This window comes from Callospermophilus lateralis, chromosome 3, assembly GCF_048772815.1.
Source record: "Callospermophilus lateralis isolate mCalLat2 chromosome 3, mCalLat2.hap1, whole genome shotgun sequence".
In the NCBI taxonomy this organism is placed as follows: domain Eukaryota; kingdom Metazoa; phylum Chordata; class Mammalia; order Rodentia; family Sciuridae; genus Callospermophilus; species Callospermophilus lateralis.
In genome coordinates, this window is record NC_135307.1 from 115167670 (window position 1) to 115190394 (window position 22725).

Here is a 22725-nt window from a genome sequence, read left to right on the forward strand (position 1 = left end):
CCTTTTACAGAACAGGGCAGAGGCACTCAGGCCCTCTGTACTGTCCAGAGTTTAAAAGTACTATATCAGTACCCCAGGACTTAAATCAAGGAAAGGAGCCACAGAAACACTGTGTGATGTCTGATGGAGGATGTCTCCGGAAATAGGAGAGGGTGTGTGAAGGGAAGACAAAACAAACAAACAAGGAGGCACCCTGCACCCCCTCACTCTTGTTGCAGTGACTTGGAGGACCACGAAAGACCCTGGTTAAGAGGATGCAGAAGCCTAAAAAGCTCTGTGCTAGAGCTTGCCTCCATACCAGCCCGAAGCCTAGGGCACAGGGTGGGCCCTAATTACTCACCAGGTGCTGCATGCGAACAGCCTCCAGAGGGTAGTCCCCTTTGGCTGTTTCTCCAGACAGCATGATGCAGTCCGCTCCATCAAGGACTGCATTGGCCACATCACTGCCCTCAGCCCGGGTGGGGCGGGGCTTCTTGATCATGCTCTCCAGCATCTGGAAAAGGTCAAAGCATTGATAAGACTTGGCCTGTGCTCTCTTCAGAGACAAATGACTGTAAGCTGATCCTTGGGACATGGTGTGTAGGTTCACAGAGCACAATTTGTGTAAGTGCACCAGGGGGTGGGGGTATGAGTGTGTACGTTAAGTGCCACAGGGTCCATAGGAAGAGACCGGCTAGGCTCTACAGCTTTCCCATGCAAGCATGTGAAAATGAAGAGGAGAACACAGGAGGGGGGACGTGCCTGTGTAGCACAGATGACAGGCTTCCCAGCTCGGTTGCACCGCCCAATCATCATCTTCTGAGCAAGGAAGACCTTCTCTGCAGGAATCTCAATGCCTAGATCACCACGAGCCACCATGATCCCATCGCTGGCCTCCAGGATCTCATCAAATCTGATGAGAAAATGGGGAAGAGATAAAGAGAGCAAGGGCCACAAGTACAACTACTGACCAGAAGATGTCAGAGATTCCCTGACATAGATATCCATATATAATGTCACCATAGGTGTGTGGAAGAGATAAAACTTTCCAGTAATCTCAGCCACACAGGATGGGCCAACAATTCTGCTAGGCTTCTTCAACTCCAATATGGATACTTCACTGAGGGGAAATAAGGGGAAGTGACAAGGTCTCTTCGGAAGTCCCATGGGCTCCTTTTCCCTCTCTGCCTGCCTCCTATAAGGAGCCCCTTTGATTATCTCTCTACAATCTCCACTGTCCAATCACCACTTCCAAGGAAGAAAGTAAACCCAAGGCCTGCTGATTGCTTCTGACACAAAAATGCACATCCTCATTTAGCCAAGAACATTTGAAGGCTGAACATTTTATGGTGGTTCCTTCCCATGTGGTTTTGCCTGATGTGGTTCGAGCCAAAGTCAATTAGCACCCATGGCTTAACAGAATGGCAAAGAGGAGAATTTCAAATTGCCTAAACAAAGGTTAAGGACAGTAAGGTCATAACAGTGGGCTTAGAGGTTGCTCTTCTCACCCTCCCAAGACACTCCTAACCACATGAATAAGTCTGGATTTTTAGCAGTGTCACTAAAAACTGATCATACTCATTTGACTCTACTTTGTGAGCACTGGGAAAATGGTTAACCTCAGGTGGAGCAACCTGAACCTGGAGAGGACCCATGTTTCCCTAATGGGAGTGAACAAACCATACCAGAATTAGACTGATCACCAGGCCAGCTGTTTTCTAGGTGAAGTCCAAAAGGCCCTAAGCTTCCACATGTCAAAAAGGAGCCCCTTTCTAAGTACCTGCTATTTCCCTATTCTAGCAAACACTGATAGTGCTCCTGCTCAGGAGTAGAGCATGATGGCCCTGGACCTGGTGACCTAGTCCACAGTCCACTCCACTGCTTGTCCCCAGGCCCATGGAACAATGCCAAGCTTCCAGTATCTCATTCACCTGAAAAAACACGAGAAACTTAAAAACACCAATTATTCTGCTCTCCCAAGATACTCTGATTCAATGAGTCTAGATCAATCTTGGGAGGCCACATTCTGATAGGCAAGTGTAGTCACAGGATAAATCTTGCCCTTCAGAATGCTGAAATGGATCTGAAGTAGGGAAGGTTGGTGACTTACCTTCGAACTCCTTCGTGATTCTCAATTTTACTGATAATCTTGATGTTCTTTCCTTTCTCTCCCAGGATCTTCCTAACTTCATGGACATCAGATGCTTTGCGGATGAAAGATGCAAACACCATGTCTACATCCTGCTCAACTCCAAACTTGAGATCCTGGATGTCCTTTTCTGACACTGCAGGCAGGTCCACAGCAGCCCCAGGAAGGTTCACACCCTTCTTGCTGCCCAAGGAGCCACCATTTTCCACCTCTGTCACCAGAAAGTCAGCACCTATGCAAAACAGAGTAGGGAGGGGAGGCAGAGCAATGAGGGAACACAAGAAGACAAGTAGCAGACAGCAAGCCCTTTCTCTCCATTCAGAGGCACACAATGGGCACTAGAACCATAACCAGAATTCAAATCCCAAGTCCACTAACTTGTGACCTTGAGGCAGTTTATGTGCCTTAGTTTCCTCACCTCTAAGTAAGGATAATAATACCTACTCATGAAATTGTTTTAAAACTCAAATACATCACCCAAATATAATGTTTACTTAAGGAGCTGGGATTGTAGCTCAGTGGTAGAGCACTTGCCTTGCAAGTGTGAGGCCCTGTATTCGATCCCCAGCACCACATAAAAATAAACAAATAAAGATATTGTGCCCATCTACAACTATAAAAAAAAAAAAAAAAAAGAAGTTTTACTTAAATCTTAGCTATCATTCCCAGGCACAAACAGTCCTATTTACATCATATTGATGGATGGAATATAGAAGGAAGCAAGCAAGCAGATAGTCAAGAAGTATAAAGGATGAATAAAAAGGAAATCTTCTCATTTGTTGCAGGAGTGCAATTAGGCTGGGCTGGTGGTTTTTGAGGATAAATGGTTATGAAAGGCATTTCTAAGAATGTATTGATTCAGTCTTGCTTCCTGACTTCCTTATATCAAGAAATTTTAGAAATGGGATGTTTTTAGAACCTGACCCCCACACATACCTTTTTCCTTCACCAACAGAGAAATAAGTCCATCATCCACATAAATCTTGCTACCCACTTCCACCACTTTGCAAATGTTCTTGTAGTCCAGCCATAGGATGTTCTCATCACACTTCTCCATGTAGGAGTTATCCAGAGTGATCTTAAGAGTAGCTCCCTTCTTCAGCTCCACCTCTGCAGTGCCACTCTATGTACATGTACAAGAGGGAATGTAAGAATCCAGACTGCAGAAGCTAGCAACCCACCATCTGACAGGAACGGAAAAGTTCTTTCCCCCAGGGAACAATGTTCAAATCCCAGATGAAAGTAATAAGAAAACTTTTATCTTCTTGAATAAATGCTCTTATTCCCTAACTTCATAGATTTCAAGGGAATAATCCAGAGAAAGAATGATGTCATACTACTCAATGATGGGGGGAAGAAAGATATGAAAAAATTGTTCCTCAAAGTGAGAGACACTTGGGAGTGGCTTTCAGAGTAAAAACCAGCCTCTGTAGTACCATTTTCAAGCAAACTAGATCAAAAAATTTTTTTAAAACAATGATGAAAATAAGACCTTCATTTGTATACCAAAACAAGGCATCCAGGCAAGACACAGACTATCAAAGAGGCATTTCTGGGGCTACCTTCTTTCTCCCCAAGATACTTACGCCCTTGATGAGGCCAGTTCGGATCTCAGGTCCTTTAGTGTCCAGAGCCACAGCAACTGGCCGATAGAGAATGGGGTCAGAAGCAAAGCTTTCTGTGGCTGCACGGACATTCTTGATGGTCTCTGCATGGTACTGAGAGAAAAGGGAAAGATAAGTGTCCTCTCACACCTGGATCCAACTCATTCCTTGCCCCAGAGCTGAAGCTGATCACTTAGAAAAGCCTGTGGAAGTTCCAGACCTCTACCACCATCCTCTATTCTCACTGTCCATATACTGGGCATCGTCTATACACTCCCTTTAATGTCCTCAGCCTTAAACCAGTCTTGGGAATGTTCAGAATACTACAACCAAAAACCACTAAAGAGGCCAGGTACACTGGCACATGCCGGTAACCCCAGTGGCTTGGGAGGCGGAGGAAGGAGGATTAAGAATTCAAAGCCAAGGAAGTGAGGGGAAAGGGGAAAAAATATAAGGGGGAGAAATGAATTACAGTAGAGGGGGTAGAGAGAAAAGAGGGGAGGGGAGAGGGGGAGGGGGGATAGTAGAGGATAGGAAAGGCAGCAGAATACAACAGACACTAGTATGGCAATATGTAATGGATGTGCAACTGATGTGATTCTGCAATCTGTATACAGGGTAAAAATGGGAGTTCATATCCCACTTGAATCAAAGTGTGAAATATGATATATCAAGAACTAAAAAAAAAAAAAAAAGAATTCAAAGCCAGCCTTAGCAATTCAGCATGGTGCTAAGCAACTCAGTGAGACTCTGACTCTAATAAAATAGAAAATAGGGTTAGGGATGTGGCTTAGTGGTCAAGTGAAACTGAGTTCAATCCCTGGTACCCAAAAACAAAAACAAACAAAAACCCACTAAAGCCAAGGGTTTGAACAGCTCTCATCTGTGTCTCTTCAACTGTTCTCTTGTCCCTAGGACTCACTGAGAACCCTAAGCAAATAAAGCAGAAAACTGGAGCAAAAGACCCAAGACTTGTGTTTGGACAAGGTTTCCCTAGCTATTAGGATCAGGTTCTGTGCTTTTTCTCTATTGATCCCAACTACAATTCAAACTGAAAGTTGTTGACTTGAGCTCAAAGTGGTCCAAGCTAAATAATTCATTACTAAGGTCACATGGACCTGGTTACATAATCACATTCTAGAGTTCTAATTAGAGAGGAATAGGAAAAGGTGGTCAGATGCTTTTTTCTGAAGGAATTCCCCTTCACTTGGAATAAATCCTGGTTTGAATCTTCCCTTAAAGCCCTTTCCCTTTGCCACTACTGTTAGATTAAAAAAAGACTTGGTTCAAGATAAGACGTCAAAAGAGCTCTTAGATATTATAATCCTTGTGACACATTACTGATAACAGGGGTACTTAATTGAGCACTTTATGGGCCTTGTCCTTTAAACACCTTTGTCCATGAGGGCAGCAACTGCAAGCAGGCTTGCTTACTATTTGCAGGTGGTTGGTGCAGACCTGGAGCCATTACCTCATCTCTAAGGACTGTGCTGCCTAAAGGCTATATCTGAAATTCTCAGATTGGAACTCACACTCTAAATGACCCACTGGTTTGTTTTGTAGAAGTCCTCAAAGTTACTGAGCCTCATCCCCAGCCCTTTTTCTTATTATTTTTAGACAGAATCTCATTAACTTGCTTAGAGCCTCACTAAGTTGCTGAGGCTATCCTTGAATTTGCAATCTCCTGCCTCAGACTCTGAGGCTGCTGAGATTACAGGAATGTGCCATGCACCCCGGTGTCAAATGCCTTTTCCTCAGAGTTGATTTGATATGAGTTAAAGAACACATGAAGTACTCAGAATGGAGTCAAGCATATGGTCATTATTTAATAAATGTTACTTATTATCATCATAACCTTATAGTGACCATTCTTACTTAATCCCAATGTTGAACTCTACGTTCCTAAAATAAAATGTTCTTGATCATGGGTCATAAAATTCCTTTAACACACTATGGGACTTGAATTGCTAAATTTTAGTTATGCTTTCTGCCCATCTTTCTAAGTAAGATTGATCGGTCTAGAGTACTAACGGTTAGTACTAACCTGGTTAATCTGGGTTTGATACTTTCCCTGTCTGTCCCTGTCAGTGTATTGGTTTTAAAAGAACATGGGAGAGATTTTTGTGCTTCTATAATCTCTGGAACAGTGTAATGGAGGATTATACTGTCCCTTGAAGGATACAAAATTTAGCTATTAAAGTCATTTTGCTTTCAGTTGAGGATGGAACTGGTAGAGCACTTGCCTAGCATGTACAAAGCATTAGGTTTGCTCTGCATCATTTGTCTCTTAACATTTTTAAGGAAGCTAGATGTCATACTCCCTTTTCCAACTTTTTAAAGTGACTGGGTTTACTCATATTCTCTACCTTTTGAATAAATATATTTTCTTGGAAAATAGTCAATTTCACCTGTATTTATAGAAATTAAGTCTTTCTTGACCTTAAAAATCTCTTCTAATGTATATGAACTACTTCCTTTTTTTGTGCTGGGGATTGACATAGGGTCTCACATATGTCAGGTAAGCACTCTCCACTGAGCCACATTCCCAGCCCAGCATCTTCATATTTTTGATCAGACTTTCCAGAAGTTTCCGTTTACCTATTTCCCCAAACAGCATCAACTTTTAATCTGACAAATTTCTTCTGTATTAAGCTATGCCTTTATATAAGATCAATTCCTTCTTGTTGCCCTTTAGGTTATTTTTCAAGTGTTTTGAGATGAAATATTTCATCTACCTTGAGATTTCTGCTTCCTAGAATAAGTGCATTTAGAAATTTTCTTAATTATACTTAAGATTTTGTTCTCAACAAAGAATTATGTCAGACAATGTTTCTGTATACTTTCTATTTTATACAACTTGAAGGTTTTAACTTTTTTCGGTGGTATACTACATTTTTGTAATTGAGTCTTTTAAATAAATATGCATTTATTTAAAAGACAAATTATGTCTGGGGGAGGTATAACAGTATATTATAATAATGATTAGATTATTAGGTATTATTTAAATCACCTACGTGGGTTATCTTTGGTATGTTTCTGGGAGATGTGTTGTGTCACCCACTGTGAGTGGCTGTGGTTTGGCTGCCATGTTATCAAATGGTTAAGAGCCAGCCATCAGTGTTGTCCTTGTAGAAGGCTCAGAAGGCTCTAAATTTAGGTTGTTTAAAAGTCAGAATTTTCCAGGCAACATGGCATTATGGAAGCGCATGTTCAGCAAGTACACATCTTGCCCATGTGAACTGCCAAAAGTGGGGGCTAGAGACACTGCCAAAGCTGCCTGAAGACCAGAAGTAGTCACACGATGTCCCTCTGTCAGAAATCAAGAGAGAGAAAGCAATTTCAAAGTTCTCAGAAGAGTACTTAAACTCGTCAAAGAGTAGAAAAGTACATCCCAGTTTCTAGTTGAAAGTGGGCATGAAGTAAGAGTCCTAAAATGCAGCCAAATTAAAACTATTTACATGTCACTACATAATACTGGGACAGTTTCAGATCTGTTTCCAAAACCCACATCTCAGGGAAAACTTCATCTCATATAAAGCCTAAAATTAAACTTATAAGAGGGACTTACAAAAAAAAATTCTAATCTTGGAATCAGAGTTCAAGTACGGATAATTTCCAAACACCTCTCCTAAGCCAGCCCCTGTCCTGCAGATGAAGCAGATACCACTAGCCCTTGCCATTTCAGATCTGGGCGGTGTTATTTTACTGGATGGAAGGAGTCATAAAGCCTCATCAAAGGTCAACTCTCAAAATCTATTTCTGTTCCCTCTTCTGCATGGAGAGACAGTGACAGACTCCAGCAGGGGAGATCAATGGTGAGCAGATCTTCACTGTTCTATTTTTTGGGTACTGAGGATAGAATCCAGGGCACTTCACCATTGAGTCATATCCCCTGGTCTTTTTACCTTTAATTTTTGAGTCTCACCAAGTTTCTTAGGACCTTGTTAATTTGCTGAGGCTAATTGAAATCACTATCCTGTTGCCCCAGCCTCCAGAGTCACTGAGATTTTAGGTGTGTGCCACCATGCCCAGCCACTGTTACCTTTTGCATTATCTTTAAGCTAAGGTACCATTTATAGTTAATTCCTGATGATTTGCCGAAAAGTCCCCTCCTGAACAATTACAGAATGTCAACAAAGTTATGCTTAACCTGCCTAGGTGTCTGCTGGACCAGGTCTAGCTACCATGACATTTGAGGGTCAGCCTCCGCCAGGCCATAGGCTGTTTATGGAACATGGTTTCGGAGTCTATGAAGAAGAGTCTCATGTTCCCAGAAAGGAGGAATTCACTTCTTGGATTGCTGTTCCTGAGGACTTATTTTTAGTCCAAACTTAATACCAACTTCCAAAGGCCAGAGGGCAACCCCCTTACCACTTGACCTTACAGGGTAGCATTTTCTTTACTCTAAATGGAAGTATAGAAGTAAAGACAGGGTAAAGCTTCCTTTTTTTATCACTGGTCCATCAAGGACAGGATGAGATCCCATGGTCTATGGGAAATCCATGTCAAGTCTGAAAGTTTCAAAAAGGCACAATCTCTCAGGGAGCAGCCCACCTCACTGCACCATTCTACTCCCCACTGCTCAGAATGAGTTTCTTCCAAACTTGGGAACAGAGCCTTCCCAACAGCTGCCACCTGGTCCTAGTTTAAGTAAAGCCCCAGCTCAAATACATTCCCACCAGGCTCCTGAGGAGTGCTGACTGGTTATTTTAATATTCCAGGACCCTTGGCAAGGGGTAGCTGGGAAAACAATGCTGAGAGTGTACACTATCGCATGCCAGATAGTGTTAGTGCTTGAGAGTTGGTTCCTAACTTGCAACAGTGGATATACTTCTGGACTTGATTATCGTCTCACTCAGAATTAACCTGTTAGATCACCTTTTGGTTCAATGTAGCAATACAGCCACTGCAGAAACCCTGAGGCAGGAGTGTTGAGTGCTGTAGCCAAGACACCATAGCTCACCACAGGAGAGGAGTTTCTAAGAGTGCCCTTCCATGCCTTCCTTTGTGAGTGCTACTGGTAGCCTAGGTACATGGGAGAATTGCGGCCAGTGACAAAGCAGGTTTTGTCTGCTTATGGAGACTTGGCCAGTAGAGATGGGAAGGAGGAGGAGGAGAATAGGGATGGGCCAGTAAAGACAATGTCTCATTCACAGTAAAACTCAAGACTCATACATGCCTGGTCTACAATGGCTAAACAAATGTGACGTTCCCTCTCTGCTTCCTACAAGCTGTCCGCAGAACCTCACTATCCACCTGAGCCTCACCTCATGAGTTCCATGAGAGAAGTTTAGACGAGCGACGTTCATGCCAGACTTAATCATCTCCTTCAACATTTCCACTGATCGGGAAGCTGGGCCTATCAAAAAAAAAATTAATAATTTAGAGCCATAATAGGAAAAAGGATTACAAGTAGGAAAACAATAAATTTGCTGAAGTTCTTAAAATGTCTTGACATCTTAATTTTTTTTTTTTCTCTAAATGTTTCCTCTCCCAGACAGCACGAAAGTCTTTCAAAAGTGCATAAAAGACTACTACTATGCTAGCTACTTTCTTGATTTTGGAGTACACTCCTCCCATTTCCTTCAAATTCTGCAGGCCCCTAACTAAAAAAGGAAAGCCTAAGGAAGATTTGGCCAGCCCTCTTTGCCCTCCCTGAAGCTCATCCAGACTTCCAACCATAGTATCTTGGTGGCACAGAGCATGTCAAAATGATATTTTCTAGGTCTCTGAGATGTTCTTATAAAGATCTGCTGAGAAAGAACACCCTTGGGCTGGAATTATAGCTGAATGGTAGAGTGCTTGCCTAGCATGTATGAGGCATTGGGTTTGATCCTCAGCACCACATAAAAATAAAGGCATTGAGTAAAAAAAGAAAAAAAAGAAAGGACATCCTCTAAATTTTGCCTATAGCAGAAAATACAGGATACTTTATTGCAACTTCTTTTGACCCCAGTTCCCACAAGAATCTTTGTAGCAGGTTAGGGTTGTAGCTCAGTATCTGAGCTCATCCTGAGCATTTGAGAGGCACTGGTTCAATTCTTTAGTACTACATATAAAAAAATAAAAATAAAGGCCTATCGACAACTAAAAAAATTTTTAAAAGAAATCTATGTAGCATCTCACTGAGCACCTATGTGCTACAACATTTGTTTAGTCTTTTCAGGAGAGAACTAGCCACTGTCACATGAAGTCCGTGTTTGAGGGAGGGACACATTCACATACCAATGGTACAAATGATGCCAGTGTTCCTGGCAGTGATGGGTGGAGAGTCAATGTCCAGGCGGCACATGTGCTCCAGGAACGTGTCAGCCATGGCTGCATGCAGCTGCTGGGTCTGAATGAAGGCAGTCCCGGCTTCACTATGGGGCTTTGACATGGCTGCTGAGGCTTCTTCTGAGGTCCTGGGTCCGAGGTAATTGGAGAGAGAGCAATTAGATTGAGAAGTGGTTAATATGCCACTTGGCACAGGTGGCTATCTCCTGCTTACATATTAACTCAATAAGCATGCTTTGTGCACAAGCCACAGGGAGGCCAGACATGCTCTGTTTATGTGGGCATTTTTCAAACTTGGCAAAGGGTTCCCACAACTGTGAGCAAATGGGAAGAACCTTAATTAACAAATTAAAAACTCGTACCAAATCCATGTCCTTCCTAGAGACTCAGAGTAAGCAGGTCTCTTTTACACTGGGCTGGAATTTTTTTTTGATGGCTTTCCCACCAACCCTATAAGTAACGCCATTTTACATGCACTTAAGGAACTTTCACAAAAGGAAGTTGTAACCAATCTTCCAGTGATACACACAACTTATTTGTACCTTGTACTTTAGCTCCTTAATAAGTATAGATCTTTGTATGGCAAGCGGTCTCAAAGCTACAAATATCTGCTTTGGTGTGTAGCACCCACATAGCCCCTTTACAGTCCTCACCCAAACCCAAGCAATTTCCCTGGTTGTGGAAACAACCATAGTGCCATCTAAGTTTATTCTTCAGCTCCTACAAGGTAATAATAGGTAACAAAATGTAGTTAACAGGAAGAAAAGTTTAACTAGAAAGAGAACCCTGAATGCAAAGTATTTCAACCCAGGATTCTAAAGAAACACACACACACACACACCCCTAGTTTTGGTCTGAGAAGTTTCATATGTATGCAAAGCAATAAAATTAAAATCATGGATAGGGCTGGGGCTGTAGCTCAGTGGTGGAGTACTTGCCTAGCGTATGTGAGGCACTGGGTTCGATCCTCAGCACCACATAAAAATAAACAAAATAAAGTGTTCATCTACAACTAATATTAGAAATAAATAAATAAACAAATAAATAAAACCAAGGATAATTACAATGGTACTGATTCAGTTTTAAAGTCACTACAAACTGGGCAAATAGGGCATGACTGCAATCCCAGTGGCTCGGGAGGCTGAGGAAGAAGGATTGCAAGTTTGAAGCCAGCCTCAGTAACTTAGCAAGACCCTGTCTGAAAAATAAAAAACAGGCTGAGGATGTAGCTCAGTGGTTAAGTGCCTTTGATAAAGTGGTTAACTTCCTGGTACCAAAAAATAGAGAAAGTCACTACAAATGGGTTGGGGGGCGTAGCTAAGTGGCAGAGCACTTGCCTGGCATATGTGAGGCCCTGGGTTCAATCCCTAGTAACACACACAAGGTAATGTCAAATTTTTACAACTATATTAATAAGACAGCCCCAATAAGGAAATGATGTTTCCCCAACTAATTTTTAATGTTCCACCTGCTTCCCTTTCTTTCTAAGTCTGACAAGTGTGCTGCCTCTCAACAACAGGACCATCTGTTCCAGGCAATTAACCAGCCCAGGTCACAATCCCTATAATTGTCCTGACCTTTGCTTTACTTTATTACTGACCTACAACTAAACTCACTGAGCCGGTGAGTTAGCTGATTAGAGTCTGAAGAATTCAGGAGAAGCTTCCAGTGTTTGGTTAGCTGATTAGAGTACAGAGACCAAGGAGAGGATTTTGGGCAGCATTTGAAGAACTATCAGGGAAGGATGTGAACCAGAAGCCGGACATCCTTATCAAAGTCCTCAGGACAAGGGCTACCCTAAAAAAGGCTCTGGCCAAAGGTTAGGAATAAGCCTGTCCTTAGCCCTGCTCCACCTTTCCACAAATCTCAGGGCCTCAAGTCAAGGACCCTTACTCAGGGACAGCATGCATCTAAACCACCTCTGCCATCTCCAAGAAGGCATGGTAAAGGACCAATGAGCTTTGCGACCAGTGGTGACCAGTCATGGAAAACTGATGGCTACAAGCCTTCAACTATAAAACTGAATTTTTAAAACTTCACCTCCCCCCGCAGTGGTACTGGGGTTTGAACCCAGTGACACTCTACCACTGAGGTACCTCTACACTCCATTTTTTTTTCCTTGTACTGGGGATTGAACTCAGGGGCACTCAACACTGAGCCATATCCCCAGCCCTATTTTGTGTTTTATTTAGAGAGACGGTCTCACCGAGTTGCTAAGCACCTCACCAAAGCCAAGTCTGGCTTTGTCTTAGCCTCCTAAGCTGCTGGGTTTACAGGCATGTGCCACTGTGCTACACTCCTTTTTTATTTTGAGGCAGCTTCACTAAATTTCTGAAGTTGATCTCATACTTGGAATCTTTCTGCCTCAGTCTTCCAGGTGGCTGGGATTACAGGTGTTGAGTCACTATGCCCAGCTCAGAACTGAAAACTCTTAAAGGGGAACTAAGATACTAGCTAACTATTCCTGGTGGAAAATATACTGTTGATTTCAATTAGCTTTTCCTACCCCTCTAATATATATACTAGGTACCAAAAAGAAAGTCAGTCCTCTCCTCCAGGACTAATTGGTTTTGTATCGCCTGGCTTCTAGTACTTGGAGGCAGTTCAGTGTGATGACCTTCTGTCTAATTTAAGGCCTTTCTGAAAGTTATACCTCCTCTCCCGCTTCCCCAAGTCTGAGGAACTCCTAAATTACTAACAGGGCCCCTTGATCTACACTCATGGTTGAGGCATGGCCCATAAGCCTTCAGGGCTCCCAGCTGGGCTTAGGTAAATCTAGCTGTTAAGGGAACATCATTGAGTTGGCACATCAGGCCAACCAGAACACAAAGGCCTTGCTATAGCCTCCACAGAATGTCATTCAGTCCAAAGTCTGTACTGTGAAGAACACAAGATCCGGATGAGTGGGACAGAGTCACTCATTCCATTCTCCTGAAAACCCATCAACTGGCTCTCCTCTAGACCTTCGGTCTTCCTTCAAAGACTAGTTTGGGGCCACTTCATTATCAAGTCATACCTTTGGTTCCCTGGGCTTGGGTTTTCGGTGATATATCCCTCTTTATTTGGCTCAGCACCTTGGCCGCTCCTTGGCCCCACTTGCATACATCGCTCAGAGCTGAATAAGGTTTGCCCTGGAGAACTGTACAAGGATTAAGGTAAAAGCCGAGTGTAACTAAAGCTCTTAGGGGTAAAGGGAAAGTTACCTTAATCAGGTGTCTGAGCAGAAGCTACTCCTAAAGGTTCAACTATGATACAGAGAAAACTACAGAAGCATTCTAAGAAATTGTTAATAGAAAATTCACAAGTTAAAAGTGAGGTCTTACTGGTTCCCGTTGGGATGCTACACTTCCAACACCCCAAAACCGCCTCACCCTGAAGTCTCTTTAACCTGTGATTTACTAACATCCCACTACTCTATGGAAGAACCTAGTCCCCCACTGTGGAAAAGGGATACCAAGTTAAACATTCATGAAAGGTCTAAAGGACATATACCAAATTTTTTTTTAACAGTATGTTGTCTGGGTGGCAGAACTACAGCAAATTTTTTCTTTTCCTTATTAATAAAATTTCTAACATTAAATATTTTTATAAAGAAGAATTATACATATACTTTTTCTATAAGTAATATATTTACAAGCACCTATAAAATTGTTGGAATTAAAAGAAATATGAAGTTCCAGGTATTAACTATTGCTCTCTCCTTCAGAAATATTCTGCTTAAATGTGGCAGAGGCCTTGGGCCCTAAACCACAGAAGCATTGTAGGCCACTTTCAATGACTTAGGAAGGTCAACCCTGATACACTGAGAACCTTGAGGCCAAAAAAAAAAAAGTAATACAGTCCAAAGGACAATTCCATGCCAAAAGTCTGTTAGTTCCATGCCCAAATTCAGCAAATTTCTTTTCCTATTTAGTCTACTCTCAAGCACAGTACCTTTGTGACAAGGATGTTCTGGTATAGCAGGGCTGTCTCCAGGACCAGGATAATGCCATTAGCAACTATATAATGCGTCAAACAGACCCTATTTCATCATCTCAAATTTAAATCTGAAGTCTATAAGCTCTACTTTTTTGCTATTAAGTACAGAAATGAAAATGTGTTTGGAATTTTAGTAGATTTACACACCAGTAGTCAAAAAGAGCTTGCTTGGAGCCCTCCTGACTCTCCAAAAAAGCCTCTGCTCCCCAACACAAGCTGCCTATCCCCCTTCCACTTCTCACCTAGAATTGTTGGTAAAACATCCTCTAGGATCTCCCCTGGCCCCAGAAAGCAGCCCTGGTTTCTTAGGGTGTACTTCTGGGAAATGGTCCCCTTCTGCCTGCCAGCTGCCTGGACAGTGTCTGCCAGGACATGCGGCCCCACCCATGCCAGTCTGACTCACTACTGCATCCTCCTCCTCAGGAGGCACAGACGTGCAAAGCCAACCTCCAGTTGAGAATGGAAGCCTGGTGTGTTCCCTGATAGCAGCAAACACCATGCCCAGGTACTGGCAAAGGCTTACTCTTGAGCCTGAGCCCCTGCAGTAGGATCTTCCTCAGAGCCATTTCTCCTCTGTGAGAAATTAGACACCATTCGAGGGCTTAGCATGGGCTAACAGGTGGTAGCAGGCACAGCACAGCTTAACTCCAGGTGCCCAATTCTACCCTTTCCCATCTCATCTTAGTTGTCTCCTATATTAGTTTCCTTTGTGCCAGACACAATTCTTTGACCATTCCTCAAAAACCAGAGGGTAGAACCATATAAAAAATAGCAAATGCTCTGCTTCTTGCAGGCAGCACTATTGTCAGGTCATGCTGGAGAAGATTCATGCTTCACTCCATCAACTCTACATTTCACAAAGATCCAAATCATTCTGCCCTAATAAACTAACTTGGCCTATGAATCTTCATCTGTTTAAGCCAATTTTCAATCAGCAGGGCTCTCTGTACCAATTATGCTTCAATACCAACCTCATCATATAGATCAACCCAATAATGATGGCACTTCAAGCCCACTTTCTTCCTCAAATATTGCTGGGAGGTCCAAGAGTTCCTTGCTCTGACATTCATAAGCCCCTCATGGTTTTCCAAGCCAGCATGAAGAGCTTTTAATTCTCAACTCTTCAGAACTCCAGCATCCATCAGAAAGGTTTGTACCATAATATGCTGACATTCAGGTCAGCCTGCTTTCTCAAGATGGAAAAGGGAAGAAGAATCTCCAAGACTGACCCTATGTAGACTATGGAAACACAAACTGGGTGATGAGCTAGCCTCTGGTAAGGTCTGTTCATCCTAAAACATAGCAATGCGTTTGTGTACAGACAATAAAATCTCCTTTAGCGAAGAGATCTCAGTCTGAAGTCTACTCTCTACCTCAAGTAGGGCCTGTAACAGAACGCAACATCTGGGTGTTACCAGCTAAACAAAAAATGAACCCATTTGTAGGGTCAAGAAAAATTCTGCTGGGGATCAGGGGAGGCAGATGACAATGTTCTTGACAATTGTTGATGACAATTCTTCAGGGTTAGAACAAGTGACATAAACCTATCAGCAGGAGCCTGCCTAAGAAACTATTTCAAACTACAGTGTGGAATAGGGCAAAAAAACCCACAAACAAACAAACAAAAAAACCCTGATGTTAAATGAAAGACCACTATCACTCAGTTTTCGGACATGAAGTCCAGAGTCAGAACACTTGATGCCCTCAAATGCCAAGGATTCCCTGGTTCTATCCTAGATGGCCAGAGCAGAGAATTGATTTCAACCTGAAGGTGGAAATTTTGGGAGAAGCTTTTGCTGTGTTGGCACATGGTGCATTCTTAATAAGCTTAAGCAATGGGTTAGTGCTTCTAGGCATGATTCCCAAACTCTGGAAGCTGCCAGGAACCTGGGACCCTGATTTAGAGACCTCTAAGCCAGGGTTATGGCCTGAATAAAGTGAGGTTAAAGTAGATTCCTTACACCACAGTTGGGGTAGGGGACAGGACTTGAGAAAAAGCAGTGACAGTTGTCCAAGAGCACTGACCTAGTCAGCACCGGTGTCTCCCCTAAAGCAGCTTTTACAGGTTTACTTGTATTATTTTGGATTTTTTTTTTTAATTTGGGAGGGAAAAAAACAAAACAACAACAACAAAAAATCCCTAACATGTTTTTCTACCACCTAGAACTGACCATAAACAATGAGTTCTATTTTCCTCAGACTTTCTAAAAATAAAAATAACAATTTTATACAATTCATTTTTCTTCCCCCTCCAGTTTCCTCTAAGCCTTCCCATTTAACATCCCTACTCCTTGTTGTCAATTTTGGCACCCAAATCACTAACATGAATTCTGTATATTCCTATTTAATTTAAGTTCATGCAGTTTATCTATATACTGGCCATTTTTAATATCCTAAGTGAGTACTGTGCATATCACTGAATAACTTCTTTCTCACTTGGCACATTTAAGATCCATCCAGTTGCTATAAGGATCCAGCTAGTTCATGCGAACTACCATACCAGTCCATTGCACAAAGAGATCATTTACGTATTCCCTTACTGGTAGCTAACCACCTGCCCTGGGCATTAAACCAATTCCCCCTATTAATATTATAACAACATAGTATGTCTCCTATAACAACTCATAGTATGTGTGAGCTTCTATATATCCCATAAATGGAATTCTTGGTTATGGAGAATGTTTATTTCTATTTTACTAAACCTAATAATTGCTCTCCTCACTGTCTGTATCAACTTTTTTTTTTTTTGGTTGCTGTTGTAGTGGACATAATACCTTTATTTTTGTTTATTTACTTTTATGTGATGCTAAGGATCGAACCCAAAGCCTTGCATGAGGTAGGCTAGCGCTCCACCATTGAGCCACAACCCCCAGTCCTTGTATCAACTTTGAACCAACCAGTACTGTGAGTTCCTGCCTTCCCACATGTTTGCTAATACTTGGTATTGGCAGACTTTAAAAATGTTTGCCCAGCCGATAAGTGATATGTTAGTCTGCTCTCTAATGTTAATTACAAAAGGGTAGGATAGCAGGATTTAAATCTCTACTTCCCTACTTCTTAATCAAAACTCCTGGGCTCCTCTCCAAAATGGATATGACAGACTGCATTTTATGTGTCATGACTGACACTGCTGAGGCAAATTTTCTTGCACTAATTTCCAGAGTTTAAACATTGTTTAAAGTTTAAGAAATATGAACTGTAGGTCAATTAAAGATGTTTGGAAGGGATGGGATTCCCTTCAGAGAATTTTTTTTGCCAGCAGAGTTCCCCTAAGTTGGTCCATACTCTGAAATGCTATAACCAGCAACCTCAGTGCCCTAGTATATAGAGCTGGTGGTGGCATCTCCCCACCAGAGCCCCAGCCTGTATTCCAAACACTGCTTGCTGGCACCAGGAAAGAGAGGCTTAGAGCTTCCCAGGAGTTTTGCCTATGGACAAAATGCGGGGGATTCTCAGAGGCCACCAGAGGTACTGCAGCCCAGCTCTCCCTCCTACGTGCAGAGAGGCACAAACCACTGCAGGGGCGTGGTCTCATGGCACTGCTTTGCAGCCCTACCAGGGCCCCTATCTCTGAGTAGCCACACCAGGAGGCAGGAAGAGTCAGCAGAGGCTGCACACCACCACCAGCCCAAGCTCACTTTTCCCCCAACAGCTTAAGAGACCCAAGTAAGGCTGAGGTTGTGGCTCAGTGCTAGAGGGCTTGCCTGGCAAATATGAAGCACTAGGTTCAAGCCTCAGCACCAAATATAAATAAATAAATAAATAAATACTAAAAAAAAAAAAGAAAAAGAGAGAGACCCAAATAATTAGACTACTCAATTATTCAGTCTAAGTCTGGCTATAGTGTAAAATGTGAGTTCCAGAAACTAATATGGTATTAAGAATAGTCTTGGGCTGGGGATGTGGCTCAGGGGAAGAGCAATCACCTAGCACACGTGAGGCCCTGGGTTAGATCCTCAGCACCACATAAATAAATAAAATATCGGTATTGTGTCCAACTAAAAATAAAAAAAAGAATGGTCTTAATACCTTCTATCAGCTCTATTTTTATCTGTTCCACAATTGATTAAAAATGACAACTCAATGTTCTCTAAGTTTTTAATCAAATAAAACTCAAACATCTCACAGAAACCCTCAGCAAGGTTACAATAAAACTCTGCTCACAGGGCGACTCATTCTTGTGGCACACCAGTTAACTAGGATTTGACTAAGCATTTGGAGTGATTCAGAAATTGAGGTAATTGTCAAATGAGTCATTTTCCTCTAACCTGATCTGTTTTAGTCTTGGCCATCCTGACTTTGCTACATAAAAGCTGAAGCATACTAAAACCTAAGTAATGTGAGTTTACAACTTACAAATGCTGCAAGATGTTTTTTTCCTACCTTCCTGCTCAAAAGCCATTTCCGCATTTCTTTTGCTGCCTCAATGTTAAGAAATACACAGCTTTAAGAAATAAAATGGGTTTTCCTGTGACCCCACCTTAATGTCACAATAATTGAAGAAAGACAAGCAGCTTCTGTAAGCTGCTGTTTGGAGTCAACTATCAAATGTGCGAAGTCACTGGGGATGCAGTCCTTAATTCTGTTTGTAAAACTATAAATTCAACACTAAAACTATTTCTAATGTAAGGCTTCTAATTAAAGCAGCTGTACTAGACAGGAGATGAATACCCATATATTTCAGCTAAATACAATAACTCAGAAATGAGTTCATAAAAGTTATTTGTTATTCATGTCCCACGGGAGGCTGCCTTGCCCAACATAGAAGACTCAGACTGCATTACCTGGGCACAGCTCCCTTCACCTAATCTCTTAGGGCAGTACAGAGAGCATGGTGACACCTGGACCAACCATTCTGCATTTAGTGAGACCTTTTTAACTGGGGAAATGTAAGCTGTTTCATTATTTGACTCATTAAAAGGGGAGAGGGGCATTTTTTAAGCCTGCAAAAACCACAGTGCAGTTTCCCCACTTACCCAAGGAAGAGAATTCTCTCAAAAGCAGACAATTTGAAAGGTTGAGTCATCTTGCCCACACAGCATCCCCCACAGATCTGGTGATGAGTTACATTACCCTTCCCCACAGAACAGCCCCTACTGCATTACCAAGAGCACCCTCTGGCCACCAGAGGGCAAATTATTTGCTAACAATGCGGCCCCAGGGATCTTGACCTAGGACCTCCTCTGTACCCAAAGAAGTGGCCACACCCTCAGTACTGCCAAAAGGGGGCGACTTCCCCCTGCCTCCCATCCTAACATCACCCTAACAGCTAGCTGAGCAAGTCCTAAAACCCCCTTGGAGCAATCAGGGACCTGAATGAAAGAGTTTAGTTTTGGTATGGTGCAAGTTTGTTTCTACCCTTAAAGTCCACACCATAGGCTGACCCCCCACCCCTGCCTTTATCTAGAGGTATCCTTTCTCAGGAGACCAAAGAACCTCTGTTCCAAGAGAGGCACAAAGTAACTGTACTTTGTAAACATTGTACCAAGATCTCTCACAGGAGAATTGTTTCCAGGAGCTATTTAATATTTAGAGAGTCTAACTCCCAAAGATTAACTGTATGAGGCTGGGGTTGTAGCTCAGTGGTAGAGAACTTGCCTACCACATGTGAGGCAGTGGGTTCCATCCTCAGTACAACATAAAAATAAAGATTTGGTGTCCATCTACCAAAAAAAAAAAAAAAAAAAAAAGGCATGTGTGTGGGGATAGCAAGGAGAAAATGACAAGTTCAGACTCTCAAGTCAACTGTGAATTAACTAATTGTGCAGTGAACAAAATAATACATGAACGTCATTTCTTCTGGACACCTCATTAGAGATTAGACACTTAATTCCACATACTTGGAGGGATGTGCCCAAAAAAACAGCTCTTTCACCATTCATGAGGAAAATGTTACTCCAGTTTTCCCACAGCAAACAGGCCCAGGGGATGAATTCTTCCATCAATCATCTTAGAAGTTACACCTGATTCCAATTGCCCATTTTCAACTCCAGAATGCCTCCGTCCACCGGGCCTGGGTCTTTGATATCAGGCTCACTTTAGAATAAAGCACAAGATGGATGCCCTAGGTTTAACCAGCCAAAGGACCTGTCTGAGTTTTAAAATAGCTTTCAGTCTTGAAAGTGCTTTCCTGCTTCTTCAAACCTTGTGTGCCAACTTTGGAGTGGTTACGACCTTCTCTCTCTCCTAGGAATCTTTCCTTTATTTTTTTGGGGGGGTGGGGGTGGGGAGGGCGCAGCCATTGAAATCAGGGAACTCGACCACTGAGCCACATCCCCATCCCTGTTTTGTATTTTTATTTAGAGACAGGGTCTAACTGAGTTGCTTACAGCCTCACCGTTGCTGAGGCTGGCTATGAATGTGATCCTCCTGCCTCCCAAGTAGCTGGAATTACAGGTGTGCACACCCGGCTGGAAATTCGTATCTTTTTTATAGCACTGATCAATGATAAATTGTTTCCCTAATTAGGTCTTTATGGGTTATGACCCTTCTAGCAATCCTAGTCTTCAACCCGCTTCCTGCAACAACCCTTGACCCATACCTCTTTGGAGTGAATACAGATTGCCTACCTTCCCTGTAACATTCCCTCTCCCTACGCTGAGGCCTTTGCTTTCTACCATCCGGGTGCATTTGGTAAAAACTGTGAACCATAGCTGAAAGAAGTGGATGCTGCCTCTGAGAAACTTGGGCGGGTCCAGAGGGAGCCGCTACGTGCAGCCCCGCAGCCACAGGATGGAGTGCGTGAGTCTTCGCGGCCACCCTGCAGGGCCGAGGCTGAGATCGAGGGCCTCACAGGCCGCCGGAGAAATCCCCCCAGCTGCACAAAAAAAGGGACGCGCCACAAGAGCAGCCCCGGCTCCTTCCCTCCTGTAGCCGAGCAGACCCACATTACATAACCCGCTAGCGACGCCCCGCGCAGTTGCTGCATCCCCTCGGGTTACCACGGCATCCTCACCGGCCTCTGCCCATCCGCAGACCACTGCACGTAGGGCGCTGGCCCACTGCCCGCCCAGTACTGGGACCTGGGACTCCAGCAATGATGGAGAAGAGGGACAGAATTGCAATGGAAGGCCAAGGGGAAGCAAGAGGACGTGACTAGAATGGAGGGGGCGGGGACGTGACCGAAACGGAGGAGGAGGGGCGGGGACCCAGGCCGCGTGAAAGAGTAAGAGGGATGCCGAGGAGCGGACGTGACTAGAATGGAGGGGGGAGGGGCAGCCATGAGGAGGGGACCCGCGCAGGAAGCGCGGACAAGCCTGAATGGAGAACCGACAGAGAAGAACCCAAGGAATGGTTTCAAGGGGACGTTACAAGGAAAGCAACAGAATGCGGGGGACACGGAGGCTGAAGATGAGGGAAACGAAAGAACTAGGATTAAGAGAGACGAACTTAGCCAAGCGGAAGGGAAAGAGAGTCAAGGATGGAACCAATTAAGAATAATAGGCGAGGATGGAGCCAGACTGAGAAAGAAAAGATGGAACCTGCATGAGGGGGTGGGGGAAGACTGGAGGACGCGTCTGACTTTGGGAGCGAGGTCTTTGAGAAGCAGGCCTCGTGCACGAGTAGCCTTTCTCTCCCAACCCCGACTGGATCCATGATCCCCGGAATGCTGCGCCGTTCCTAGTCTGAGTGACCTGAGAGAGCTGGAGAGCCCATATTCCGCGCTTGCCGGGCGGATGGACCCTAAGTGGGGACCGCCGGCCCAGCCTCTCGGCCCGCTCACCTCCGGCGTGCTTCGGCTCCGGGTGCGCTGTAAAGCAGAAAGGGTTCAGAAGTCTCTGGACGCGCAGCTTCTGTGCGGGAATCCACTGCCTTCGCCTCAAGGTTATGCAGGCTGCGTTGCCGCAATCCCTCCGCAGCCCCACCCCTCACCCAATCCCGGCTCCCGGCTGCCTGTGTCCCGCCCCCCTGCGTCCTTGCCGGCCGCGGGCACCTTCAGAAGGAAATGCGACGAAGGCTAAACGGGCAGGTTCTTCATTTGGGGAGGACTACATTCAGTAGCGGAAGGATACGTGATACAAAAGTCGAGTTGACATGAGACAGTGGCCAATAGGGAAGTGGTGAGACTGCAGGACCCGCCCTCGGGTCCCCGGATACCTCCCACCCAGACCCCCAGGCGCCTGGGCCACCTGTTGTGCGGATTTGGGCGACTGGACAGGGGTTCTTCTCTTGGCGCTTGGCCCAGGCCGCCCTAGCTGTCCAGGCCTGCCCGGGCGGTGCCCAGGTTTATAGGTCCCTAGGCAGCGTTGGTCCGGCCCCGCCCTAGGATTTCCCACCCCTTCGGGTGCCCGCACCAGCACACTCTCAATTGACTGAACGGGCAAGTTAGGTAGTTAGAGTCGTGGATGATTTGAGCCGTCTTTTCAGGAGCTCAGGCTCTAACCCCGAGTAGGGAGACCTAAGAAAAGGGGTGGGCCTCTGGAAAAAGGAAAGACAGGTTGGGACCTTATGAATATTTTAGTAGGGCCTGGAACCCTACAGAACAAGGGCGAAAGAGTAGAAAGCTAATCAAAAGTGTTGATATTAGTGCAAAACTGACCATCAGGAAATATCAAGTCAGGACATTAGAGCCAATAATCTCTACAGGAGTCAGCACTTGTTTTCAACCCGGTTGTGCGTTTAAATCAGTATTGTTGAAGCTTTCCTTACATTTTCTGCAAGACATTTTGGAATTTCGCAGTCGTGGTCTCAACAACTAGTGATGAGAGCAATTACAGATGAAACAGCTTTCATTCTTTA

General features: G+C 43.9%; 1 protein-coding gene across 3 annotated transcripts in view; it reads right to left on the bottom strand.

Annotated features, from left to right (window-relative positions):
* The window catches only part of Pkm (pyruvate kinase M1/2), a 29147-nt gene extending 7299 nt beyond the window's left edge, over window positions 1–21848 (bottom strand). The window contains exons 1-9 of one of the 3 annotated variants that reach the window (XM_076851034.1): window positions 21710–21848; window positions 13025–13147; window positions 9958–10136; window positions 9000–9091; window positions 3715–3846; window positions 3065–3251; window positions 2090–2360; window positions 742–892; window positions 341–493 (exon numbers count right to left, since the gene is read on the bottom strand). In XM_076851034.1, coding sequence (XP_076707149.1) covers window positions 341–493; window positions 742–892; window positions 2090–2360; window positions 3065–3251; window positions 3715–3846; window positions 9000–9091; window positions 9958–10136; window positions 13025–13110 — 1251 coding nt within the window. In that variant the 5' untranslated portion in view covers window positions 13111–13147; window positions 21710–21848. Of the gene's footprint in view, window positions 1–340; window positions 494–741; window positions 893–2089; window positions 2361–3064; window positions 3252–3714; window positions 3847–8999; window positions 9092–9957; window positions 10137–13024; window positions 13148–21709 lie in introns of those variants that run through there. The other 2 variants (XM_076851033.1, XM_076851031.1) reach the window with 2 other exon arrangements.
* Window positions 21849–22725: the final 877 nt, after the last annotated feature.